The sequence below is a fragment of the Xenopus tropicalis genome, chromosome 7, assembly GCF_000004195.4.
Source record: "Xenopus tropicalis strain Nigerian chromosome 7, UCB_Xtro_10.0, whole genome shotgun sequence".
In the NCBI taxonomy this organism is placed as follows: Eukaryota; Metazoa; Chordata; class Amphibia; order Anura; family Pipidae; genus Xenopus; species Xenopus tropicalis.
In genome coordinates, this window is record NC_030683.2 from 40,492,037 (window position 1) to 40,518,930 (window position 26,894).

The window sequence follows — 26,894 nt, forward strand, 5'->3', positions numbered from 1 at the left end:
GGGATTCTAGCCCTTTAACTTTCCTCTGCTTTCTATAGTAGGTGGTTCACCAATTCTTTGGAATGTACTCCAACTACCAGAATCCATCACTCAATAATAGAACAAGGTGAAAAAAGGGTTGCATTACTCTGCCAGCCTAATGGGGGGAGGGGGCTGTAATTGGTTCTTACATGTATGGTTTTCTTTCAAATAGGTATGTCTGTTTATTTGTTTGTGCTTTTTCTATTCACATCCTTTGCTAAATGGCTGACATTTGTGGAAGTGAGTTTAGTCATGGTTTCAAAAACCTCTAAAACCACAAAAATGATAATGTTGATATATGGGCCTCCCTGCAGGACAGACTATACCCAAGTTCAGATTTTAAAATGCATTTGATAAAGAAACAAAGGTAGCATTAAAAACACGTCAGATTTAATTAAAGTAACTGATGTCATTTTTTTCTGTACAGATGCAAAATCCTTCCTCTCTTTCTTGTTTTTAAGCTTTATGTACACTGCCTCATACTCCGTTTTGCTCTATGTGTGGCCGAGTCCCACAGCATGCATCTGAATGTGCTTTGTGATCACTGCAGATGTTGGGAGGACGGGAAGCTGGACAGTCTTTGCCTGCTGGTGACTCTGTAGACTGCAAAGAGTCTGAAATCCACCTGTCACTCTGTTCTTTCAGATTTTTTTTACCTCTGTATCCTTTTCCATATTACACATGCCCACAGAATTCTCTGCAAGATGCCTATATGACAGTGCATATGTTGGAGAATGGGAGTGGCGGCAGGCTTTCCCTGCTGGTCTTACATTACACTTCCTCTCCTTTTTACCTTTAAGCCTTCCGAGCTCAGCTATATATTCATGTTTGCTTTGTGTGCAGTGCAATCCCAGAGCTTGCATTACAAAGCGCTTAGCGGCCAGCGCAGATGTCTGAGGGCGCGGTCTCACCGGCTGTAGGAACTCCGCATATTTTCTTGCTTTAGCTTGGGAGGCTCTTGTGGACTGTGCCAGTGGTCGCATTTTCAACACTGGGTTCTTATTTCTCAGGGCATCCCTAGCTTTTGTAGTGCTTGAAAAGATGCCAAGGACATGGCTACTGTCCACCCACTTTATGTCAAATCCACACTGCAGGAAGCTGGAAAATGCTTCCATGAAATCCTTATTTTCAAAGGAAGCTGGGAAATCATATATTTCAATGACATGCTCCAATTTAAAATTATTCATGTCAGAATATTGTAGTCACAGTTGATCTGATTTCTTAAACTATGCAGTTTTTTTTCAGTAACAGAAAATTTCCTTTAACCTCTCTAAGAAAGACATAAAGAACACAGAAAATAAAAAGTCACGTCTATAGAAGCAATACTGTATATAGAAATGCTTGCTAGCTAAACTATACAACCTATCTTGCCAAGCTGAACTAAAGGGTAATACTTATGCCTATCATGACATAAAGAGAATATGGGCTGCTGAAAAAAAAATCAATGTACAAAAAACTGTTGTGTTGGGGCTTTCTGGATAAGAGGGGGTTCTGTAATTTGGACCTGAATAACTTAAATTCACCAAAAATGATTAAAACATTATTTAAACCCAATAGGTTTTTTTTGCCTCAAATAAGGATGAATTAGAACTTTGTACTTGATCCCAACTAAGATATAAAGTGCAGTCGATGGGAAATGGCCTTCCCGTAATTCAGAGCTTTCTGAATAACTGGTCCGATACCTGTACTTTAAATGCACTTTTCTTTCCCAGCATTACAGTATTAAGCTGGCCATACATGCACCGATATATGTTTCGTACAGTTTTTGGACCGTGCATGGGCTTCGAATTATCGTCCCGATAATTTTTTGTACTTGACAGCACATACGGGCTGCTGAAAAACTATGTAAAGTACAAAGTAGTTAGGTCTGATCCCCCTCAATGCACTATTCTTAACCAGTATTTCAGTGTACTGCAGATCTTTTGTGAGCAATTCCCAGTGCTCCAAATGGCAGAAAATACCTTGCATTTGGGGGCAGGTTGCACACTGCATGTAAAAGGCAGAAACAATGTTTTTATGTCTCTTATAGTGTACAATATTTTGCCAATATCCTGCAGTTTTTTTTTTAGTAACATTACAATAGGAAGCCATAAGCAACACACTCCTATGGAGAACATAAAACAATATACGGTAGTATAGCAAATTTAAATATCTTAATTCTAGTAAAAAGGGGCCAGTATACTGCCTTGTTCAACATGAGTTTAATGAACAGGACTTGTGCTGAACATACATTTTTGTTATTAAAACAATAGGCGAAAAGAATGTTTTGTGTTAAACAGGGCAAACAGGGACAGGGAAGATAGTCCATGTTTTGTCCTTGAGAGGTAGGTAATTAGATTACCAGTGCACAGATAACCTCCCTGCATAATGGTTGCCTCAGTCACAACAAATGCTAGAAGAGGGAGGTGGTGTAATGGTAATTTAATTACTGACCTGGCAAGAACCAAACAGCAGCTTAAATTTCTGTTTATTGCTCAAGTTTTGCTCAAGAAATAACAAAACCAATAGATTTGTCATTAAAACAACAGGCAAAAAGTACAGTATGTTCAGCACAATCCCTATTCATTGAACTCATGTTGTACAAGAAGCTATAAGGCCCATTTAAAACACAGAGGGAAAACAGTTAAAGAGGACCTGTCACCCAGACATAAAAAGTTGTATAATAAAAGTCCTTTTCAAATTAAAAATGAAACCCAAATTCATTTTTATATTAACACATCCAAACCCATTATAAAGGCATTTAAAAATCCCAGCTGTCAATCATATATTGCCTGCCCCGCCTCTATGCCTTAGGCATAGAGGCGGGGCAGACAATAACTTTAGCTTTCCGTTCAGCACTACCTAGATGTCACTGCACATCTCACTTTTCCCCTCCCCATCATTTAATTGTGTAGCCAGTGCATGGGCCTGGGCATCTGGTCCCCCATTCTGGCACATAAACAAGATTTTGTTATGATACAAACCTTGCCTTAATAACAGTGTCCACAAAATGGTGCCTGCTTGCTGTGATTGAGCAGCAAGCAGAGAAACAAGATTTATATTATTTATATAGAGTAAGTGAAATTTATTTTGCTCAACTAACAATATAGAAAATAATTTTGAGTTATTTCTTAGGGTGACAGGTCCCCTTTAACTGTAAAGACCCAAATTGATTACTGAAGTTAGAGTTTACTGAAACTTTTGTTTCTGTGTGTAAGCACCTTTGGAACAGCAAATACTACAGGCATCCTCCTGCCTAACATTAGTATGTTCCTGCTTCAACTGTCAACTCCAAAACAGCGATAAAAATTGATTAACTGAAAGGGAGATCATATGTGTCTATGCCATTAACTGGGCCTACCCAAACATACAGTGGAATAAGGACAGCTTTTGAGAAAATCCAATAAAATGAGAATAGATTAATCAATACTCTCTATGAGAAATTGGACATTTTAGGCCACGCCTCCTCTGCCACTGACATGCCCAACTACTCATCCCTTTTGTGTAGGTGGTTAAAAAAAGTCATTGGTTTTTAGATTTGACCTTTTAACAATAAAAACCGTAATACTAAGCCTATTTGTGCTGTGCAGCACAATGTGTAGGGTTATCTCCCCTTAATATGTCCTTGCCTCTTTGTGGGATGTGTGAGAGCCTGTTGATATTTCTTGTAAATACTAATACTGACTTTTCAGGAAACAGGAAACAGTAAGTAGCAGCTGATCACAGCCTGTATAGTGACAGCTTCTAACTATGGTCATAACATCATTTTTGCAGCTCATATTCTATTTGCACTCACCTCTGAATCCTGTCATGAAAATGTCTGCTTCTAACAGTGATGTCACGTTACCCAGGCATGACATGAAGATTAAAGGGATTGTTGACCTTTTAAATACTTTTAGAATGATGTAGAGAGTGCTATTCTGATTGCAATTGGTCTTAGTTTTTTTTTTTTTATGATTTGCAGTGTTTAAATTATTTAGCTTTTTGTTCAGCAGCTCTTCAGTTTGGAATTTTGGCCGCTATCTGGTTGCTAGGGTCCAATTTAACCTAGCAACCAGGTAGTGGTTTAAAAGTGAGACACAAATATGAATAGAGGAGGGCCTGAATAGAAAGACGAGTAATTAAATAATAACAATAATATTGTAGCTTCATAATAGTGCTGGGCGGTATACCGGTAAAAACAGATCACGGGGGGGGTGTTTGGGGTGGGGTGGGGTGTGTGCGGATGGGGGGGTGTTTGGGGTGGGGTGGGGTGGGGGGGGTGTGTGCGGATGGGGGGGTGTTTGGGGTGGGGTGGGGTGGGGGGGGTGTGTGCGGATGGGGGGGTGTTTGGGGTGGGGGGGTGCGTGCGGATGGGGGGGTGGGGGGGTGCGTGCGGATGGGGGGGTGTTTGGGGTGTTTGGGGTGGGGTGGGGTGGGGGGTGCGTGCGGATGGGGGGGTGGGGGGGCTGCGTGCGGATGGGGGGTGTTTGGGGTGGCGGGGGGGGTGCGGGTGGCGGGTGTTTGGGGTGGTCACCTAATCATGCATGGGGAAAAAAAATACCGTCAAATACCGTGATACCGATATAATTTTGAAAAATACCGTGATATAAATTTTTGGTCATACCGCCCAGCACTACTTCATAAAGCAAGAGAATTTGGCTGCTGGGGTCAGTGAACCCATTTAAAAACTGGAAAGAGTCAGAAGAGTGAGGCAAATAATTCAAAAGACTATTTAAAATAAAAACAAAAAAAAAAAATGAAAACCAACTGAAAAGCTGCTAAGAATGTCTACAACATTCTAAAAGGTAACTTGAACCACCCCTTTAAATTTACCCTACTACCTCCAGACAGGTTAATATACAAGAATTAGTGATGTGTGGGCCGGCCCAATACCCACAGGACCCACAGGTTTACATACCAATACAAAGGAATCATTAGTAAGAATTTACATAACATTTGTATAAAACTACAAATCCACTACAGCTTGGTACCATCCCCAAAGCTGTGTATTTGAGATGCAGCGCAATTTAATAAGAAATATCAAAGGGGAAGACTAAGTACAGGTAAAACGTATTATAATCTGAAGTACTGAGAATAAAGAGCAAGACTACCTTCTGAAATTGTTTTTATTCCTTACAAGGCTTAATGTAATCTTCCTTAATAACCAAAGCCTTAAGCAAAAGCACTGTTCACTGGACAGAAGTACTACATAAATTGTACAAGAAACAAACATGTCCAACCTCAGGCAACAAAACAAAAATATATGCATTTTTATTTATATAAAACTGTCAAGCTGAATTGGTAGTCTATGCCTGCAGATTTTTTATTCAGGTTTCTAATGACAGTATCAGATTCATGCCATTTAGGTCTCTGCCTGAATAATATTTATTACTTATCTTCTCAGTTTGTATCTTTTATGGCATTATTTTACCATAAACATTGTGGTATTAGCCACAAAAGATTATGCTAAATGTGATTTATGTTTTCCCACTTAAAGAATGGGACCAATAAACAAATAAGAAGATTAAATAATTACTAAATATACATTTTGAATTTACAATACACTCAAATGTCCATGTGTCTCAAAGGTAATATGCTGGAAATGACCAAACATGCTGTGTAAGGGCCCATGTGTATAAACACTGGGAGCTAAAACAAAATGATAGATACTGTATAAATAATAATATACACAGGTCCATATATACCATTATTAAATGTCAAATAGGGAGTATTATGAGAAATTAATTCTACAGAGTTTTGCTGACATCTATGTAAGCCAATATTAGACAAACACTATAAGGTCAGACACCGACGTGTCCATACTCTCATTCCAAAGCCAATGGCAATTAATATGAGCTGGTCGTCTCTTTGATGCTAAAACAGACCCTTTTTTCCGTTTCCAAAAATAGAAAAGTCTGTTTAACACCAAAGGGAAGAACATTATTGTTGGAAATTGCTTTTGTATGCACAAGGTGACAGGAATGTAATCCATCTTAAAGGGTATTGGGTTCAATTTTGGTAAAAGCTAAGGTTAATGTGACATGGGCACATTTATGATTGCTCAAGTCTTTGGGCTCAAGCCATCATAAAGGAAACCCCCACGTGATTTTACAAGCTCGCGTTTTGTGTCAAAAAAGCTCACCAACTTCCATAATTTTTACTGAATGTGCTTTTGTTATGAAGGAAAACTTCAGCAGCTTTTAGGAACCCAAATTATGCATTTGTTGCAGATTAATAGGTGTCTTGCTGGAGTTTTTTCCAGCAACTGTCTGGTGCTGGATATTAAATAGCTATATGATTAATTACACACTTATGTAAGAAAAGGGTGGGCACAGACAACCGTTCCATTAATCAGAAAAGGAACCAGAATATTTTGGCCTGCATATTATTAGGCACAGGTCTTGTAAGGCTCTACACTGTTACCATTTGAGGTTGCCAACCGAACCAATGTGGGGGACATAGATTACTATTCTGGAGTACTGTGCTCTAGAGTAATAACACCTTTTAAAATATCATATGCCACTTACATAATACAAAGATTAAAACATTATTATATTTTAAACCTCTGTGAAATATTGTGCTGGATTTTAAAAGCTAGATAATGTTGGACATGCCAGTCCAATTAATTCCAAATATGAACAGATTATATGGCTTGCTAAAGGTTTGCACAAACAAAATCAATGTATAACTGAATCAGTTCTTCAGCAATAGAACCCTAAAATTAAATTGCATTTTAATGGGAACATCTTCACTTGTGCATGATTTATTCTAACAAGAACAATGTGCGTGTCCACCAAGTCCAATCCATACGGTTAAATAAGATCTTACAACCAAAATGGCTTACCTCTGCATCTTTGAAGCGCTTCTTTAGCTGCTTTAGCATATGAGTGAGCTTCTTGGATTGCACCCCACTGTATGCCAGAAGCATGCTGCCAAACTGGCGCTCAGTGATATGTCCATCCACAGGATCGTGCCGCTCAAACTAAAGAGAAATGCAACCTATATCAGTAAACTCAGACACAAGACTGACAAGATAAATGTGCATGAGGGCAGGGAATATAAGCATCATATTTAGACAAATAAGCATATTTAAAACTGAAGTGTTCAAAGATCAAAGCAAGAGCAACAAGTGCAATGCTAAAGAGGTAAAAAAAAAAAAACACCAAATGTGCCCTCTATAACAATAATACTGTACAAATATGGTAATAATATTAAAGGAACAATGACACCAAAAAATGATAATGTAACAAAGTTATATTATTATATTATAATGTACTATTGCCCTGCACTGGGAAAAGTTATGTGTTTGCTTCAGAAAAACAACTATAGTTTATATAAATAAGCTGATATGTAGCCTTAGGGGTAGCTATTCAAATTGAAATGGGGCTGAATTAGGTTATATAACCGATAACAGATAGGCTATGTAAAATACCATTGCATTCTACAGACCTTATATGTTATATGCTATGTAACCCATGCCTTTGTTCCATCTTAAATGGCTACCTACCATGACTACTACACCAATGGTCCTAAGTATTAATGGTCATATTGTAGGTCATTGCAAGCCCTTGAGTTGCCACATGGCCCATATTCCTAGGAATTAGGGAGTCTTATTTTTATAAAGGGCTATTCTGGACTCAAAGTCCTTGTTGGTGTTGTGTGTTACTGTTTCCTTTAAGCACACCAAGGACAAAACTACAGCTATTATGGCCCCAGAATGGATATCCTAAATAAAAAATATGTCCCAACTCTTCCCATGTAACCCAAGACCACACTATATTCCAATAAATTAACTCTGACAACTTTTAAACTTTATAATGCATTTGGTTTTCGTTGTTCAAGACTGAAGGGAACATTTTATCACTAAAAGTTAGGTGATTATACTGGACTGCTTTTGTTTCCTACTGATTTATTATTTACATTTTCATTCAAACACTTGAAATGAAATTATATAAGGACTGACAATAAGGTTTAGAGCGAAATAATCAGGAAAAACAAAAATGACCCCTTGATGCTGTCTAATGTATAGCAAAACATCAACATCATCAGAACATCTCCCCTAACACCGTTATGATAGCCATCTTTTCAATGCTACTTAGCCTATATGACTAGCACTGTATAAATGTAAACTTAGGTCACAGGACAAAAGGACAGAGAATATTTCTTTCCTAGATATGGAAGTTTAGTGCATAATTTATCCATCTGGAAAGCGCTGACAGAAAGCAATGAATCAAACACCTATCAGTTTGGCACTCAGTGTATTATCCTTTTCAGACTGTGAACCTTCTCAAAATGTACTTTCCACAAAAACTCTATTTTTTTATAGTCAGAGTTAAAGAGCAAGTGCATTTTACTGTACAGTGGAACGGAATTTTTAAAGGGAAGCTAAATCATTGAAAACATTTTATTAACATTTACATACAAAATAGTATTTTTCATTGTAATGCTCAATAGTGCCAGATAGTCCACTGCCTAAGGCACACAGGTGTATATGACTGCATTTAGCAATGAAAATTCACATTGGCAGCCACTTCCATTTACTTGAGTTAGAAACACACTGTTCATTATATAGTTATACACTAGAGCTGTAATGCAGTTATGGCTTGGGAAGGCAGGCTTACACGTTCCTAAATGATAACTCCGTGCCAGTACTATGTGTGCATCATGTTTTCATGCTAACAATCCTAGCAAGCAGGTTCTAGCATAGTGAGACTGATGGATTTTAACATAAATGCACTTTTCTGAGACAATGTAGTAGTTGACAACAGTCTCATAACCAAAGGGCTCATGGTGTTTTGTACAGGGCTTCATTTATGTTAAGTAGGGTCTAAGCCACATTGCTCAATCATAATTCCAATATGCTATATTATGAAGAGTTAAAGCAAGCTGGAGCAGCAGTCCAGTAAGATCAGGATTGTATTCCTAAAGTATTATGCTTACTACCTGCGCTAGGGTGGTAATGGCAGGGCCCCAATGCACAGACAATCCCTAACTTGCATGTCTGAAGGGCAAGTTAGGGGGTGGGTAGTAAGCAGGTGGTGGGATGCCTAGGCACCTCCCTACCAGCCCCTTTTGGATAGAACACAGCCTAACACAGGCAGTATTCTATCCAACTGGCAAGTCACTGATCTCTGCACCTCAAGAAAGAAGCACAGAAACCTGAGGTGTCTTAAACAATGCAAGAAATTCTTTTTAAACTTTGCACACTGCACCTTACATTGTAAATTACTACACAATAGAACTGCTTCCAAATAAGCTATTGTTACTCAATGTAACAAAAGGAATCACGGTCAGATTTGGGCTTTTTATTATTTTTATTATTCTCATATCTAGCATTAGGTGGGGATGGAAGCATTTTTTTAGCAATACAGGTGTCAGGGAGCTGCTATCTTGTTACCTGCCCATTGTTCTGCTGATGGGCTGCTTGGGGGGATGGGGGTGACATCACTCCAACTTGCAGTGCAGCCATAAAGAGTGACTGAAGTTTATCAGAGCACAAGACAAATGGCTAAGGGCACCTGGGAAACCAAGAATTATGTCTAAGACTATGTCTAGTTTCACATCAGATTTCAAAATTAAAGATAAAAAAATCTGTTTGCTCATTTAAAAAACAAATTTCAATGCAGAATTCTGCTGGAGCAGCACTATTACCTAATGAATTCTGAAAAAAAACATATTAACCTTTAAGATGTCTTCTTACCAAAACCATCATATAAATTCCCTTTAGAGAAACCACCATTAATGCAACTATACACATTCATTTCCATGCTACTGTTACCAAGAGACTATATATGTAGAAGCCTTTAGCATCTGCTATGAGAAAGTTTATCCAAGGTGATGAATTCCCTAAGCTATATCTTATTTTTGTTTGAACGTACTATAAGATGAAGCCATTTCATAGGTAACAGTAATCAAAGCAGACAACCAAATCTGCAGGACGACAACAGTTGTATTTACCTGCCAAAAATAATTTTCTTTAAAATTATAAAAGACAAAAAGTGCTCAAAAGTAATATCTTTTCTGGGAAAACACAAACATATTTCAGCTATAATTATATTTTATTTCTAAGAAGAAAAACACAGGGGAAACTCACACTGTACATTTTAACTTCACAGCAAAACAAAAAACCCCAAATTATGGTGAGGTGAAGTCACACACACTTTAATTAGCCATCTACTGATGGAAATTCATATTCTAACAAACAGTACGTCCAAGTAGCTAATAACAACTTCTAAGTATAATTATATGCTTCTAAACTTGCACTATAAAAGGTAGATTATTAATCTATAGGTTTGGACCCAGAAATGGGCCCCAATACAGTTTAGAATGGGCATTCACAATGTTCTTTAATAATATACTTTCTTCCTAAAGTAGAAAATATTAGTCATTTTAAGGTTCGTTCAAAACGAACTTCTTGATCATGAAATTGATTCCTATATTCACCGACTTAGTTTGGGTCCACTAAAAAAAGGTTAAGAAACACTGCTATAGAACAAAACTACATTCTTTACCAGAGGGGGTTTATAAATGGCAAAAAACCCTCCCATGTGGTATTAGCCAAAGTGAAATTTCACAAAGGGCATATTTACCAGTGAGATTAAGCATCAAACAAAGTTGGCCAAACTGTAACCAAGAACCAAACATATCTGTTGCAAATCACAATAATCTATGTTTCTCAAATACTGCATTGAAGCCTTTAGCGTAGAATTGTTTTTCATCAGTGCTATGAAAGTTGGATATGACTGAGTTAAGATACTGTGCAGTAATATAAATGTTCCCTAGGTTAAAAGTAGAACGGATAGTAAAACGATAAACATCTAAGATAAATAGGACATACAAGAGGTTAAATGAAAGGGCTCCTGCACCCAAAAATACTTTTGCTTAAAGAAGCTTTCCAATGGACATGAATGGAATATAGAATGTTTTGAAAAAAAAATATATGAAAATATCTCTGTGCATGAATCACTGCCAATGAACCAGTTTAATTATGTAATCGGGCAGACTGTCCCGTATGCATAGCTAAGGCAGCAAAAGCGTTACATCATCCTAAGATGCCAGTAACTCATGCCAATGTATGACTTAATGATGCCCCTAATGATAAGAAGAAGCCATAAATATGTCTTGTGTTTTTCCCCAACTTACATATGAATTTTAGGGAATGAATCAGGGAGTTTAGTTCACAATCCTGCCTACAACATTTTATACATCAAATGACTTTCTTTTTCATTTTATCAATGCACTGAATAATAACACTGCTGGTTTTAATTTTAAAATTAGTACTTAGGATTTTAAATAACTTGAACATGATTTCAGGAACTCATGCATAGTTTCAGTAAGCAATTGCTCAAGCATTAATAAATCAGCTTCTTAATAGAGACTTACCTCAAGCTTCAATACATCATGCTGGAGCTTACGCTGAAACTCAAGAAAGTTTTTAATTGTTAACTTCCCCTTTAAATCAGCCCCAAAAAAATAGGTGGTGAGAGCAGAGCTGAATCCAGTTTTTAAGGTGTTTCCTGTGGTTGATCGGTCTCTGTGACGCATACCCATGCTGGTCTGAGACCTGATGATGCTTTGTACCTGAAGAAAAAAATATATAAATATAAGGATAAAGTGAGTTAAACCATTTTTTACTGCACGTTACCATAATGTGTTGTACTGCATAGGAGACACAAACATGTTATTAATAGTTTTCTAGTATTTTAAAGGACATGCCACTCCAGTTGTTCAAAGGATAATAGTAAGGCTGCAGCAACCCCTTAATCACTTAGGATTCCTTCTCCTCCTCTAATTCACTCAGCCCCTCCCTTGGGAATTTTTGTTGACTCTTGACTACTGAGCATGCTCAGTTCTTTTCAACTCAGCTTACTAAACACACCCTTCAGTTTAGCAGACAATGAAAAGATGGCATTGCTGGTTTCCACAGAAACTCTGCTCTAGCTGTGCATTCTGATGAAGAAATATGTTTGTGTCGGAAAACAGCTGCCAGGTGAAAGCTGCTATGTTGGGGAAATGTGCCAACCTTTATAAAAATTAGGAAAATGTAGGGTTTACATGTGTTTCTTTCATATAAATAAAACTATGCTGAATTATATCAAAATTAAAGAAAAAAAGGTTCCAACTGGATTAGTTTAAAGGGTATAATCACCCCATTATCATACAAGGTCCAGGTGCTTTAGCCTCAAAGCCTTTAGCCCACAGGACACTCCAAAAACTGAGAAAAACAAGGCTGGCACTGAAGAAAACCAAACCAAATAAGCAAAAAGTGGTGCAGTTAAAACACAAATTTATTTAAAAACAGAAACATCTTGAACATGAACAGCCTGACGTATTTCATGCCTAAAGCAGGCACTTAATCATAGGCTTTTGCAACAACAGTATTTTAAAGCTTGACCTTCAGTTCACAGTTTAATAAAATTAATCAAGTTGAATACAGCTATTCTTCCCACTGACCCTATTTTAAATGAAATTTTGGGTAATAATTGTACCTTCGTAAGCAGATTTTCTAAGACCCTTTGGGACACTTTCTCACCTAGTTCTGTAACACACAGTGAATCTCTATCTTCTACATCAGTGGTTCTCAACCCTTTAATACAGTTCCTCATGTTGTGGTGACCCCCAACCATAAAATTATTCCTAAGACCATCGGAAATATGTGTTTTCTGATGGTCTTAGGCGACCCCTGTGAAAGGGTCATTCGACCCCCCAGGGGTCCCAACCCACAGGTTGAGAACCCCTGTTCTACATGGATAACAGTAAAAAGCATGTTTAAATGTGGTTCAACTAGATGCATTACCTGTACATTTCAAAAACATTTATGTCAAAAACATCAGTTTCAAAAACATTTATGTCTTCCGTTTCTGGTTAAACATACCCTATCAAATAATATATTTATTGTAATTCGAGAAACGTGATCTATTTAATCACATGTAAAAAAAGTTCCAAACAATATGTTGGTCAAACTAGTCGTCCTTTGAAAGAAAGGATAAGAGAACATGTACTCAATACAAAGAATATTAGGTCTGAAACCACTGATGCTAGACATTTTGTGGATTGTACTGATAGATCTCTAGATTAATGTGTCATGCTTTGTTGAACATGAACCCATCCACCTTTGTTGGGAAATCTGATTGGTAAATAAATGGGGTTCTATGATTGTTTTTTTCTGTAATTTTATTGGTTGTTTTAGCTTTAAATACTGTTGTTTCAAAAGACTCTTTAGCCAATAATTAAGTGCCCACTTTAGGCATGAAATGCTTCCGGCTGTTTATGTTTGAGATGTTTTTTCTTTAAATAAAACTATATGTTTTAACTGCACCACTTTTTGCTTATTTGGTCCGGTTTTCTTCAGTAGGGAGCGGGGAGAGAATACTCCCTGTGATCCCATGGGGTTAGTGCTAGCAGGGGGGGTTAAGTAGACTCCGGTGGGGGTCCTATTGGGCACCGGGTTCGCGCCACTGGCAGGGGTAGCGCTCCCATTGGTAGGGCAGCAGGGCCTCGGGATGCGAGGGGTTAAATAGTTTCCACATTCGCAGGGCTCACCTCTTCGTTCGGCGAGCCGTGTGGAGGAACTGCAGCCTGAACTTGCCCCACCCACCCACCCTATTTTGATATATAAATATATATATATATATCTATATAATTAAAAAAAAAAATTTGGATTCATTCTGGTTTGTCGCAGCTTGCATGGAGGAAAATTTGTTAAAAAGATTATACAAAGATGCTGGCCGGGTTAATGGCAGGATTTTTATTTGATAATTTTGGTATGACGGCCTGCTGAGGTTAGCAGAGGCTGGTCAGTCAGATAAAAATGTACAAGTTATTATTTACTGAACCTTAAGTTGTACTTTGACATGATTAATAAAGCAAGCTGCGGCCTTACACCACCTCACTCATGGTCTCTGTGTAGTTATTGTGCATCAAAATTCAATATGTTAATGCGAGTTACTAACCCCAAGTGCCAGCCTTGATTTTCTCAATTTTTGAGGTATGTTGAATTATAGACAGGAAAGATTTGTTCTGTTAATGGCATATTTCCAGAAAATTCCAAATTGACTATTATACATTTGTTTCACACAAGAAGTCTTCTTTACTTGCTAAAATGTTTCTATTCCCATTCCTCCTACACATCATTGTTTCTCCTACACATTAATAATGAAAAGAATAATTACAGAATAGACAGCTTCATGGGTATTTACACAGTAATTAGGAAGCTTTCAGAATACTAATGGATTTTGCTTGCATGCTGTGTTTTTCTCTGTTTTCTCTATTTTACCAAATTAATTACCTTCTCCTATAATCACACTCACCTTCCAGTTAATGAAGTCTAAGCGGGGTAACCATTACTTAGCAATTATCAGAATGGTGAATGAAAATCAAGTTCTTCTACCCTAATTAAAGCAATGCCTGCTAATGCTAAAGTTGTGCCTTTTCATGTGCTGTAAACGTCACAGAAATGAATGCAGTTCTTTTGAGAATTAGAACAAATTCACCTTGTTTGTAACAGGATAGGTTTTAACAAAGTACAGGAAGACAGTTTCTACTAGAAATACAGTATGTGACCAATTTACCATGTTTTGAATTTCAAATAATTTTTGCTGTTTTGTGTTTTGGCAGTCAATTCTCTAATAAAAGGGATCTTATCAAAGTACTGACAGACAAACACTGGGAAGCTGCCACATGGCATCAGATATCATATCTCCTGTGAGCCATTTGCTAATATTGATAGTGAGCCAAAAAAAATGGGCAGGGGAATATGCACTGCGTTGGAGGTAAAAAAAAAAAAACAAAAAAAAAACTGGGGAAATGGTAAAGGAAAACCCCTACAGGGTGACAATCAGGCTTAGTAGGCCCAAAATAGAAAGCCAATACCTGTATTATTGCGGCAAATGGGTTGATCCCAACTTTATTCCAAGGTGCTAAAGACACTTTACAATTGACCAAACGTTTACGGACCCTAATGGCCTCCTCAGTGAAAACTTAATAGGCCTACATACAATTCTGTTTCTCCATGCTAAAAATCTAGTTCCAGTTTTTAAGAAGCCGCTTTCATTTTACTGTCCCACCCCTAGCCCTGCTTACTTCTTGGCATTAAAAAACCCTGCAGAAATACAAATATACCTTACAGTATAAGAGCAAACATTTTCACAGAGTTTAGTTTAGAAATGAACCTCAGGTATCCACTCATTTCTCTTAAAAGAGTATAAATTAAACATGGCTTTTGTTAGCATGACTACATCAAATTGGCTGGCAGTGATAAAAAAAAAGAGAAAAACCTTCATACACATTCGTAGAAATTATAGTTTTGTTGCTGCTTCTATTGCATTTAGTAGCTATCACTCTAGAACACGTGTCAAACATATGGCCTGCCTAGCTGTTTTATGTGGCCATGATGACTGTGCCTGACCATGCAGCACCAATCACCTGACTGCGTTGTGACTGTGCCTGACTGCGACACTCCAGACCAAGTGGCGCTCTGAGCAGTCACTTTCGTTCTGCCCTGCAGGGTGTGTAATGACGTTATACCCACCACACACCTTGCAGGGCAGAACATAAGCAGGCGCTTGGAGCACCACTGGGAATGTAGCAGCGCAGTCAGGAAATTGCACGGTTAGGCACAATCGCAGAGCCACTGGGACTGGAGCGGCGCAGTCAGGCAATTTGTGCTGAACGGTCAGGCACAGTCACAGCACCACTGGGACTGAAGCGGCGCAGTTAAGTATCTTAACAAAAAATTCAGCCCGTGACTTAGCTTGTACTGTATTTTAGATTTTGGCCCCCTTATGCGATTGAGTTGGACACCCCTGCTCTAACATAAGGATGATTTTGATTAGTTCAGGGCTGCACTGGTGACTATTGGCCCTATGTAGCTTACTCTCATGACAGCAAAACCTACGTTTCTTTGTAGCCTGTACAAAACATAAACCTTTCTATGATATGCATTCTTTTCTGCATGTCTGTAAACATTTTTTAGGATAGCGTGCCCTTAGACATCAAAGTCCAGTTAAAAGAAAAGAACACTGCCTGGACAATTTTACTTTTAAATTGGGTTATTTTAATGGTTTCCATATGGCCAGCTATAGACACAAATCCAATTATTAAAAAGTAGCTATTGTCCCAGTAAAGAAATACCACTGACTGACATGTAAGTCACTATCTGGGAAGCTGACATTTTACAGTCTGTAGAATTCTGCTGTAAAGTAAAATGTATAACAATATATAGCAAAGATCAGAAAGATCAGAAAATATATCTATTTTAAGAACAAGGCTGTTGCTCTTTAAACTTTGAACTTAAATATTCTGAAAATGCACGATAATAAGAACAAGAACCTATTTTTCTTTTCTGCTTTTAAGCCAGTTTCCTATTAATATTTCATGGTGACTGTAAAGAGGAATATAAAACCAGATAATTGCTTCCAAGCATTTTGCTTTAAGATCTAAAAGTTCTAATAGAAAAAAAGTCAAAAGAAATCTCCTTTAGGCAGAAGACTCTCAATAGAAGCTAAAAGCACAAAACTACTGCTACAAGTGAAGTATAAAAAAATCCCAAATTAGTATCAAAACCCGAGGATGGGAACAAGAATTTCAAAATATTCAGAGCAGTAGTCCAATATAAGAGCAGTAGTCCATATTTGTATTTTATTTGCATGTTTGATAAGGATGAACATAACCTATTTTCAGCACTTTCAAATACGTTGCCACTTTATAAATACATGCTAAACTATAGACTCTTTACAATGTTGGTGTCGAGGCAGCCAACGTTCTGGCCTGCAGGTATTCATGCATAGTTACTGTATATATAGTTTGTATATAATGTATTCAAAATGTAATTTAACAAGTCCAACCCACCTGTTCAAACTCTTCCATGTCCACTTCTCCATCTCCATTGAGGTCAAACATTTTAAATGCAATTTCAAAGTTTCGCTGAGGAGCTGCGAAAGGTAAAGTGAATAATTCATATTAATGGAGATATTAGAGCTGGTTAGTCAGTAAGACAGCAATGACTTTTAACAGGTGTTTTCTTTCTTAAGAGGAGTAAGTGGGTCTCCACTCCTCACAGAGCAAACAGGATAAGTATTCAGATGACCAATCTATCTAAATGAGCGAGCCCAGTTTTCCTGGGAGTTACATGTTTTGGATGCCCTCCCCCGATCCTCCCTTCACTATATGGCAACCCCCCCCCCCCCCCACGTTTTTAAAATCTCCCTGTCGCATGAAGAGTGAGCACTCAGCAGGGCTTTGTGCGCATACGCAGTGATGTTACTGGGTCCCCACAATAAGCTATGCCCACAATTTTTGGTAGCACGCAAATTCCACGTGTCAACCTAAGTAATAGCTACATACCACTATTAACTTTCAATCACAGAAAACCTCTGTCTTTTCCTCTCCAACCAAGCTAAACCCTAAAACGCTTACTTCCATTCCCAGCTACATATAAAAACCTCAGTGCTAGAAGAACAGACTCCACCATAGGTCAAATCAGGGGTCCCCAACCCTTTTTACCTATAAGTATGAAAAAAAGTTCCTAGGGGGTGACCAATAAGGGCTGTGATTGGTTATTTGGTAGCTCAATGTGGAATGGCAGACTACGGGAGGCTCCGTTTAGCAGTAAACATGCCTTCAAAATAGGCACCTGCTTTGAGGCCACTGGGAGCAACGTCAAAAAGGTTGGTGAGAAACATGTTGCCCGCAAGCCACTGGTTGGGGATCACTGCTCTAAATTATCAGCCTCTGTAGTGGCTACAAGCTGTCATTAGCTTTACAATAGTGGAATGCCAAGTCTTCTAGCTGCATATTTAACTAAAGAAGAGGAAACTCTGGCTGTCTATTGCTGTTTAAGTTGAATACAAGCACTAGTTCGTTACAGAAAGTGCCACCACATCTCTCTCCCTCTGTTCTGGCTGCAAAATTCCACTGAATCACAAAGGAAGAATAGCCAATTACTAATCTTGCATTCTGTTTCATGTTGATAGTAGAAACAAAGGATTGTAAACTATTAGATTTCCTTCCTATGTCTGAACTCTCATTTGCAACTAGTTCTAAAAGCGTTAGCCTCTATTTTTTTCACCAACACCCTAAAATGTATGCAATACCATGGTGTGTTTGCGGGAGGGGGGTTGGGTGTCAGGAGGAGGGCTCCTGAAGTTGCAGCCCTGGTGGGTCCCCGATGCCCTAGTTTGGTGTTATTTCTAAACCTCTCACCCTCTCTCCTGGTTGTATTCTGCCATTAGCTTCTCACATATTTATTAAACTTTTGGAAACATAAAGACATATTAGGCCCAGAGTGTAAGGTGTCTGGGTGAGTTTGTGACATTCCGTTCAGTTCCGACAGTTCTCTTTCTTCACCTACTTCCTTGCTTGCATACATCCACTAGTACAAATACATTCATGTAAACTCTCTGGAATTATTAATTCAAAAAACAGGATCATTTTTTTTCAATAAATACATGAAATATAATATATATAATATACATATTTTTGTTTCATTTGTTTAACTAGGTTTTGTTCATTTACTTCTTCAGGACTTGTTTAAAAATCAGATGATGTTTTAGCTCACATTCACATAAATTATAAAAATACAGAAACATTTTAAAGGGTCACTGTACTTACTGCACCACAGTATGCAAAGTGCAACTCCAGACACAGTTGTCAGGTTTTACCCACAATACAGACTTCTTCCATAATTTTAGTGTTGGGGTCCCAAAGGAGAGTTGCTGCTGATGGTACTTTTCCAAGATGGTTGGCAAAATTTCTGGCAGGGTTTCCAACACAGACTGCACCAATAGGCAAAACAGAACAGAAGGTGGCAGCAGTGCCAAGTGCAGCTGTTCAAAAGTGCCAGGAGTGCAGGTTAATGCAAGTACTTTTAATTCATGTTTTTTTTTCCCCAAAAAAATCACTAAAATTAATCCAAAAGTGCAGTTGTGATGTAAAGAAACACTCACTAACTGGCAGTAGATGATTCCAGAGAGTGTACATGAATGTAACTGTACTAGTTGATGTATGCAAGCAAGAAAGTGGGTAAAGTTGAATAAATATGTAAGAAGCTAATGGCAGAATACAGCCAGAAGAGCTGGTGAGAAGCTTGAAAATAGTATCAGACTGGGGCATCAGGGGCCCCCCACTTCATACATTTTTACTCATTAAAGTGGACCTGTCACCCAGACATAAAAAGCTGTGTAATAAAAGTCCTTTTCAAATTAAACATGAAACCCAAATTCATTTTTATACACATTCAAACTCATTATAAAGGCATTTAAAAATCCCAGCTGTCAATCATATATTGCTTGCCCCGCCTCTATGCCTTAGGCATAGAGGCGGGGCAGACAATAACTTTAGCTTTCCGTTCAGCACTACCTAGATGTCACTGCACATCTCACTTTTCCCCTTCCTCCTCCTCATCTAATTGTGTAGCCAGTGCAAGGGCATGGCCATCAGGTCCCCCATTCTGGCATATAAACAATATTTTGGCATGATACAAAGCTTGCCTTCATAACAGTGTCCACAAAATGGTGCCTGCCTGCTTGCTGTGATTGAGTAATTCCATGATGGAATTTAACAAGATTTATATAATTTATATAGAGTAAGTAAAGTTTATTCTGCTCAACTAACAAAATAGAAAATAATTTGGAGTTATTTCTTAGGGTGATAGGTCCCCTTTAACTTTGGTGGGTTGGCAGGGCCTTTTGGGTTTTCCCGGTGTCCCACCACCCCATAACTTCTCCCTGTAACTTTCCTAATCTGCATCAGTCATTTTACTAGCCTATTAAAGACTGTAATGGACTTGTTCGTTATATATCTGTTTTTTTCCAGTTCTTTAATTATCTATCAAGTCATATGTCTCTAGATCGGTTAAAATGGAAATAAGCCAAAGTAAAAGACATTTTACAACCAGTAATTCCAGGGAGAAATGATGAGATTCACTTTCTAAAGAGACTGATTCTGCTAAATCTAACCAGCTCTTACAGTAATGTGTAAAGATGTATAAGATGATCTGAGCTGTCTAATCAGCTTTAAACTGAAAATATAAGGAACAAAAGGCAGTACTATCTTTAAACATGTATGTCAATAGATTATAAATGTTTCATTGCGGCATTTATATTTATGGAAAGCTCCTTTTATTATAGTAGTATGGAATCTTAATGTACCGGCAAAATGAATATTACATAAATGAAAGCAATTTGCTAGCACTGCATGCTAGGCTTGAATAAATGCCAAATGTTTAATGCAAAGCAACATTTACTGCAATCATATACACTATTCCCAATGTGATCTAATTACCCTGTCCCGTGGTAAAGCATGTTAAATAGCCTTTGGACATATTTTTATGTCATATCTCATTATAGTATAAACCCACTGGGACATAAGCAACAATAACAACCCACCCACTTTTCTTCTTTTTTTATATGTTTCTTATTCTTGACACACAGTTTTCAAATAAAAAATAAAAATGAATACAGTCAACCAATGTGGCAATAGGTCAGATATTATAGATATAGTATCCGTTATCCAGAAAGCTCTGAATTATGGGAAGACCATCTCTCACAGACTCCATTTAAGCAAATTTTAAAATTTAAAAGAAAAACAAAACGTTTTATTACCTTTTCTCTGTAAAAATAAAAAAGTAGTTTGTTATTGCTTCAAACTATGCTGAACAAATCCATACGAACAGTCCTGCTGGGTTTATTTAATGTTTAAATGGTTTTTAGCAAACCCCAGGTTCCAAGCATTCTGAATAACACATTTATCAGCTCCTCTTCTGAAAAAACACAAAATCTTCTGGCAGTTAACCCAAATGAAATGAACAGGGTTGGACTGGAGTGTAGGGGCCCACCAGGGCTATGTCCTCAGGGTCATCCTCCTGACGTCTGCCCCCACCCCCCTCCATGCTGCATCCCTTTTACCTCCTGGGGAGCAGGCTCGGGCAGGGGAGCAGAGCAGCTGGGGGAAGCTTGGGTTGGCGGGGCCGTGGCCCACCAGGTTTTTTCGTGGTGATCCACCGGCCAATTCATCTCTCAAAATGTACTCACGTAGGGCAGTTCTTTCATAACCTGTCTTCAGCCAACTGATTATTCAAAACCCCCTATTAATGCACCGATTGTTGATTCTGTGCTACTGAGTTTATACAAAAAAACATGCACTCATGTGATTCACTGAAATTTAACTGGCACAGCCCATAAAAGGCTGGTTTTTGATGCAGTCACTTATCAGGTGCCCTGCAAGCATGTGTGACGAATGCCCATCTTCAGTGGCACTTAAAAGTTAATAGAGTTAGAGCCTCTGCAGCAATGTTGTCTGGCTAGAGATATTTATTGTCTGTAAATGTTATGTAAAAGGAGTCACTACTCCCAAACATCTGGTGCACTGATTGTCCTTTACATTAAGGTGTATCATCATTATAATACTAGTGCCCTTTTAACATGGGAACAACATTTAATGCATGACTTACTTGAAAGAACTGTGGTGAGAAATATGTAATCTGAAAAAGAGATTAGTCCACATTCTCCCAGAGAGTAGAATATGCTGTCTTCGTCTGCAAACTTCTCCCTTTCTTGTGAAATTTTCTACAAACCATGACAGGAGAAGAACAGATGAGTATCAGATCTGAACACAGGGCATTAAATTGTGTTTCTTTTAGTTTTCAAATCTTTTGGAATAAAGGTTAATACTTTGCTACAACAGTCCAACTTTAATTGAATAATGTTTTATTCGCCATAAAGGCTGGGATGTCACAGATTAGAAATTTTGCAATCACTTATTTAGGAAATTCAAATCATCATAAAGGCTAGGATCACAGGCTGAACCGTCTTGTTAAAACCTTAATTTTGATGAAAGAATGGAAACTGGCCATGAAATCAAGAATGCAATTTAAATGGCATTTGCTACTTTTATAGTCCACACATTTTTTGAGTTAGGTTCATTCCAAAAGATTTAGGGACTGCAGGGAACTCCACTGTGACCAGCTCTAACACATACATATTCTACAGTAAATAAAAGTGGCATATATATTTATATATGTATAAATATATACACACCATTCTCTTCACAGGAGAAAAGACATGTTGCAAAAATAAAGGTTATATGGCAAAACACAAAATAAAAGTCTGCTTCATGCATTTGCTATAGCAAGACCTGTACATCACAAGCACTGAGACTCAGTGGAACACATAACATAAAACACCATTGCACAAGGATCCAGTCTGCTGACTGTCACCATTGGTTACCTCTGTCTAGCGAAGATCCAATCATAAACAAGATAAAGGAAAGAAAATTGGTTAAACTGGGACACAGAGTAAAAGTAAATGAGCAGTTTTGATATAGGAATCCAAATGGAAGTCACAGAGATGCAGCTGTGCTAGGCAGATGGCTCAGCTTCTTTGGGGACTATGTCAACTACAACTAAACAGAGTGATGTGATTCCAGCACTTATTGGGAATTCCAGCTCCAATCCACGCATAAAAGGCTTATGAGAACAGGCTCATCGGGTCTCTAGCGATACATTCAAACAGATGATCGGCAGCAATGAGCATGAAATTGTTTTTTCCATGTTTAAATTTATTTTCTAATATGACTATCAATAATTGCCAAAGTGAACATGAAAATAAGTAAGCAACTAAAAATACTGGTCAGCAAATCCTGCCAATGGTCGTGATAAAAGAGAATTGCTCCTTTGTGATGTAGAAAGGAATATATATATATATATATATATATATATATATATATATATATAATTAGACCTAAATATGCCTATTACTTTTTGCTTGGACCAGGAGATGGCTAGACAATATTGAATAAAAAGACAATTGTAGTACTGCGATACAAAAATTTAAGAGGCATATTCAGTATGGTGTGCAGAAAAAGTGTTGAAGTCCACTAAATATCGCCACTGTATTGCTGTGGTAGGCTCAGTAAGATCACAGGTCATTATAGAGATGTTTAATAACAGGCCACCTTAAAGGACATGTAAACCCTACATTTTCCTACCATGTATAAAGGTTGGGCACATCTCCCCACTCCCCATTTCTACTGCATATATACCTTCTGTTTGCCGGCACCATCAAATTTTTCTAAAACAAATAGCAGCTTTCACCAGGCAGCCATTTTACCTCTGACACATAAACATGTTTCTTCAGCAGAGTGCACAGCTAGAGCAGAGTTTCTATGGAAACCAGCCATGCAATCTCTTTATTGGCTGCTAGACTGGAGGGTGTGCTTGAGAAGAACTGAGCATGCTCAGTAGCCAACAGCCAAAGCAAATTCCTAAGGGAGGGAATTTGTTTAATTGTTTTCAATCAGTTATACCAGGTATCAAGTAGTGTAAAATAATGTTATAATATTCAGAATGACTCTAGCATAAAAGTAATTAAGACCTTTGTAAATAGCTTTAGTCATGTTTCAACTATTGTAAAAGTGCCTGACACTGCCCATACCACCTCTCAATTTTATCAATGGGAGATAACAGGGAAAGCTTTGGTTGCTTCTCTACCTGTTGTATGACATATGCTGCCAATGAAACCCCCATATAATTAGGTCCACATTTTTAGGGTTAAGAATGCAGTCAAAATATTTCAAAAAATCAAACTGTGATGGTCCATGGCCTTTCCTACGTCTAGTATATACAGAGTGGCGGCCAGCATCACAGAAAATTGTCGCAGACTCCCACTAAGGTTTCTAAACTCTTAGATCAGTAATCCCCAACCAGTGGCTCATGAGCAACATGTTGCTCCCCAACCCTTTGGATGTTGCTCCCAGTGGCCTCAAAGTAGGTGCTTATTTTTTAATTCTTGGCTTGGAGGCAAGTTTTGGAGGCATAAAAACCAGGTGTACTGACAAACAGAGTCTCGTATAGGCTGCCAGTCCATATAGGGGCTACTAAATAGCCAATAGCAGCCCTTATTTGGCACCCCCAGGAACATGTTTTATGCTACTGTTGCTCCCCAAGTCTTTTTACATTTGAATGTGGCTCATGGGTAAAAAAAAGTTGGGGATCCCTGTCTTAGATACTAATGTTTTTTCCTTATATTCTTTAGCTTAAGTACTGAATTCTTTGTTTCATGTCAGAGCTTCATGTCAGACTTTATGCATGATTTCCGGCATCATTATAGTCTTACTTAAAAGTAAATGCAATCCCATAAAATATTATGTAAGAAAGCAATTATACAAACCCCAAAGCATACCTTACCAGATAATTACACTGCATCACTATGCAACGAATGAACATTGCTAATGAATACCAGTGTATAAATACATCTCCATTGGTTGTCAGATTTATTTTCCCATGAATTTGCTTCTAAAATTTGTAGACAAAGCTAAGTATTTGCTGCAGTTCTAAATGATCTCCATCACCATATATCAATAACCACCAGCAATGTTGGTGCATTTATATTTATGGATAATAATTCTTCAGCCAAGGCAAGCTGTATGGCAGATCCAATTATTGTATAATCATTGCAAAAAATTTAATCACTGTAAAGAATATAAACTATGACCTCTTACTTTATTGTTTAAATAAATAAATGGGGAGAAAAAGGTCTAAATTTAAAGGAAAGTTGAAAAATGTTGCCATTGGAAGAGGTTTTGGTATACTCTGCAGAGTGTATTTTCACATTTTTAGTACCTAAATGTGTGCCGCAGTTGGAAACATTTGGAGAAGATTTATATACCAGTGTAACTGTCCCTCAGAAAATTTTACAACAATCTTGTTTCTAATACATTCAGAGACTGTATCAATTCTTTGAAACTATTGTGCACTATAGTTTTGTTCATTAGGGCAAATGTGTGGATTCCCAAAAAAGTCACAGCTAGTTAGCTGTATGTGGTAGTTGCATAATCAGGAAATATATCTCTCATCAAAATACATTGCTTGAGGAAAGCACATCATTATGAAGTGAATCACAGTCTTACTATCTCACACCACATCAGAGCCTTAAGATGGCCATACACATTACGATTTTTCTTTCCCTAATGACCAATTTCAGTGTGATCCGACAAATCTGTCAAATTACTGTAAGGTTAGTGGGCACCAAACAATCAGACATTTAGCAATTCTTCATCTGAAATGTCAGATGATGTCAGAAGATCGAAATTTTTATTTGTCGTTAACAATAAAATTTGCCCATTGTCCAACTATATGATATTGCATGAAATTATCATTTTCTTTGATAAGCAAATCAAACTTTTAAGTGATTGTTTCAAGATAAACTTACAATAACGAAAATTCTTTTAAAAAAAATCTTAACATGTTTGGCCAGCTTTATTTAGCTTTGCAAATTAAATAGCAATCAGTGACTTGTATAAATAAAGTAGATGCTCTGTCATGGAGATATACTCCTCTAGCAACTACTATCTTGTAAATGAGCATGTTTATTCTGTCCTAACTATAGAGTTTAAAAAAGTTAATACACGAAGAATAGTATATGCACTTAATTCCACTTACATTTACCTATCTCTGGCATGAGTAATAGTTGCTATAAATTATATTCAAAAGTGTTACCTTGATACATCTAACAGTGCAACGTTTAATATCATGCCCCCTCTTTTTCACTTCTCTTCCAATCACCCTCTTTAAAAGGCCACCAAGAACACTTAATTAGTTATAAAGAAGAATTAAAATGGATATGAACCAAATCCCTTTTTGCATATTGAAAATTGCTTCTAAAGGATCTGCTTAGAATGGTAAGTACTTTATTTACATAAATGGTTCTACCAAACTTATTATCATCATACTTGCATATTTAGATTATGAGAGAGATTACATATCAGTCAACAATTTCACTCCATGAGATCACAAGCCTAAACCTTAATATCTAGAATTGATTGCACAGCCATCTTAAATCAAATGTCAACCAGGAACTTAATAAGCACTGTCTGCAAAGACAAGGGTTTATTTAGACTCCACAAATTCCTTGTTAATTAAAATGATTATTCACAAAAGAACATTTACATACGGAGTTTAATCATTTCAGCATCGCATTATTTCGGTTCAAGCAGTTAAGCAAAACAACTTTTTTGAATGATTACAATACAGACCATGCAAGTATTTATGCACTTCGTAATGTCCATCAGGCAGTCTCGCTTGAAACAGAAAGCTTGAAACGTTTTTATCTTAAGCAGTCACTATAATAATTTTTTCCACAACAGCATTCCCAAAAGGGATGGTTTTAGTTAATTTTTTCAATCAATATAGTAATTATGCTTTATTTACATATATTTTCTATATAAGTGGGTTGTGGTATCATGATACCTTAATAATTCTGTTTGACATGTTGCCAAATTTTTATTTTTTTAATTTTACGGCAGTAAGATAGTCACTGCTTAAGATTTTTTTTTCTTGATTAGTGATATCCCTTTCCAGTCCTGGATATTTCTACTTTAATAGTTTTGAGAGCAACTGCAGTATTTGGAAATAGAGTGAGCTAATGAGAATCTAAACCAGTAGCACCAAAAAAAATATTTATTTGCCTTCACCAGTTATTAATAGAAATGTCTGAAAGTGAAGTCATGTTTTGTAACTGTTTCTCTTGTTGACTCCTAAATATAAATTCCATTCAGTGTTCATGTATGTGAAGTTGATTCATTTTTTGATGTTACTGGTATGAAGAATTGACAATGTTTTCAGTAAATACATGCTCTTAGTATATCCTTAAGCGCAGAATTGCCTCGCATGCTTCCAGTCATTTCAGGCTGCTACTATGAAAATGTGTACCAAGGTGTGTAAGAGAGACTGGACTACCATGAATCTAACAGAAGGGTAGAGTGTTCCTAATACTAGCCCTCTCCTAGTCGCTGAACTGCTAGCCAGCTAAGCAGCAATCTGAGGTAAAAGTGGGACACAGTTTGGACATCCCCAAAATCTTGGCTGAACTTTCAAAGCCAAAAAACAAAAAACAGAAAAAAATCAAGTCCCCTTCAAT

General features: G+C 37.4%; 2 protein-coding genes across 5 annotated transcripts in view; both read right to left on the reverse strand.

Moving 5' to 3' along the window:
- The window catches only part of micu1 (mitochondrial calcium uptake 1), a 97,787-nt gene that overhangs the window by 21,495 nt on the left and 49,398 nt on the right, over window positions 1–26,894 (reverse strand). For 3 of the 4 annotated variants that reach the window (XM_012954148.3, XM_018095238.2, NM_001112940.2), the window contains 4 exon segments: window positions 21,431–21,545; window positions 16,831–16,913; window positions 11,365–11,562; window positions 6,827–6,964 (listed from right to left, as the gene is read on the reverse strand). In XM_012954148.3, coding sequence (XP_012809602.1) covers window positions 6,827–6,964; window positions 11,365–11,562; window positions 16,831–16,913; window positions 21,431–21,545 — 534 coding nt within the window. 4 annotated transcript variants of the gene reach the window in all.
- On the reverse strand, window positions 390–3,956 carry LOC101733434 (coiled-coil domain-containing protein R3HCC1L-like). Its single transcript, XM_031905446.1, has 2 exons — window positions 3,797–3,956; window positions 390–1,291 (listed from the first exon to the last, which is right to left on the reverse strand). Exon 2 carries the CDS (start codon window positions 1,206–1,208, stop codon window positions 663–665), a length of 546 nt encoding a protein of 181 aa, XP_031761306.1. The 5' UTR covers window positions 1,209–1,291; window positions 3,797–3,956; the 3' UTR covers window positions 390–662.

Coding starts and splice junctions, on each gene's coding strand:
- LOC101733434 (XM_031905446.1), bottom strand. CDS start 1,208: ATGAATAATTTTAAATTGGAGCATGTCATTGAAATATATGATTTCCCA.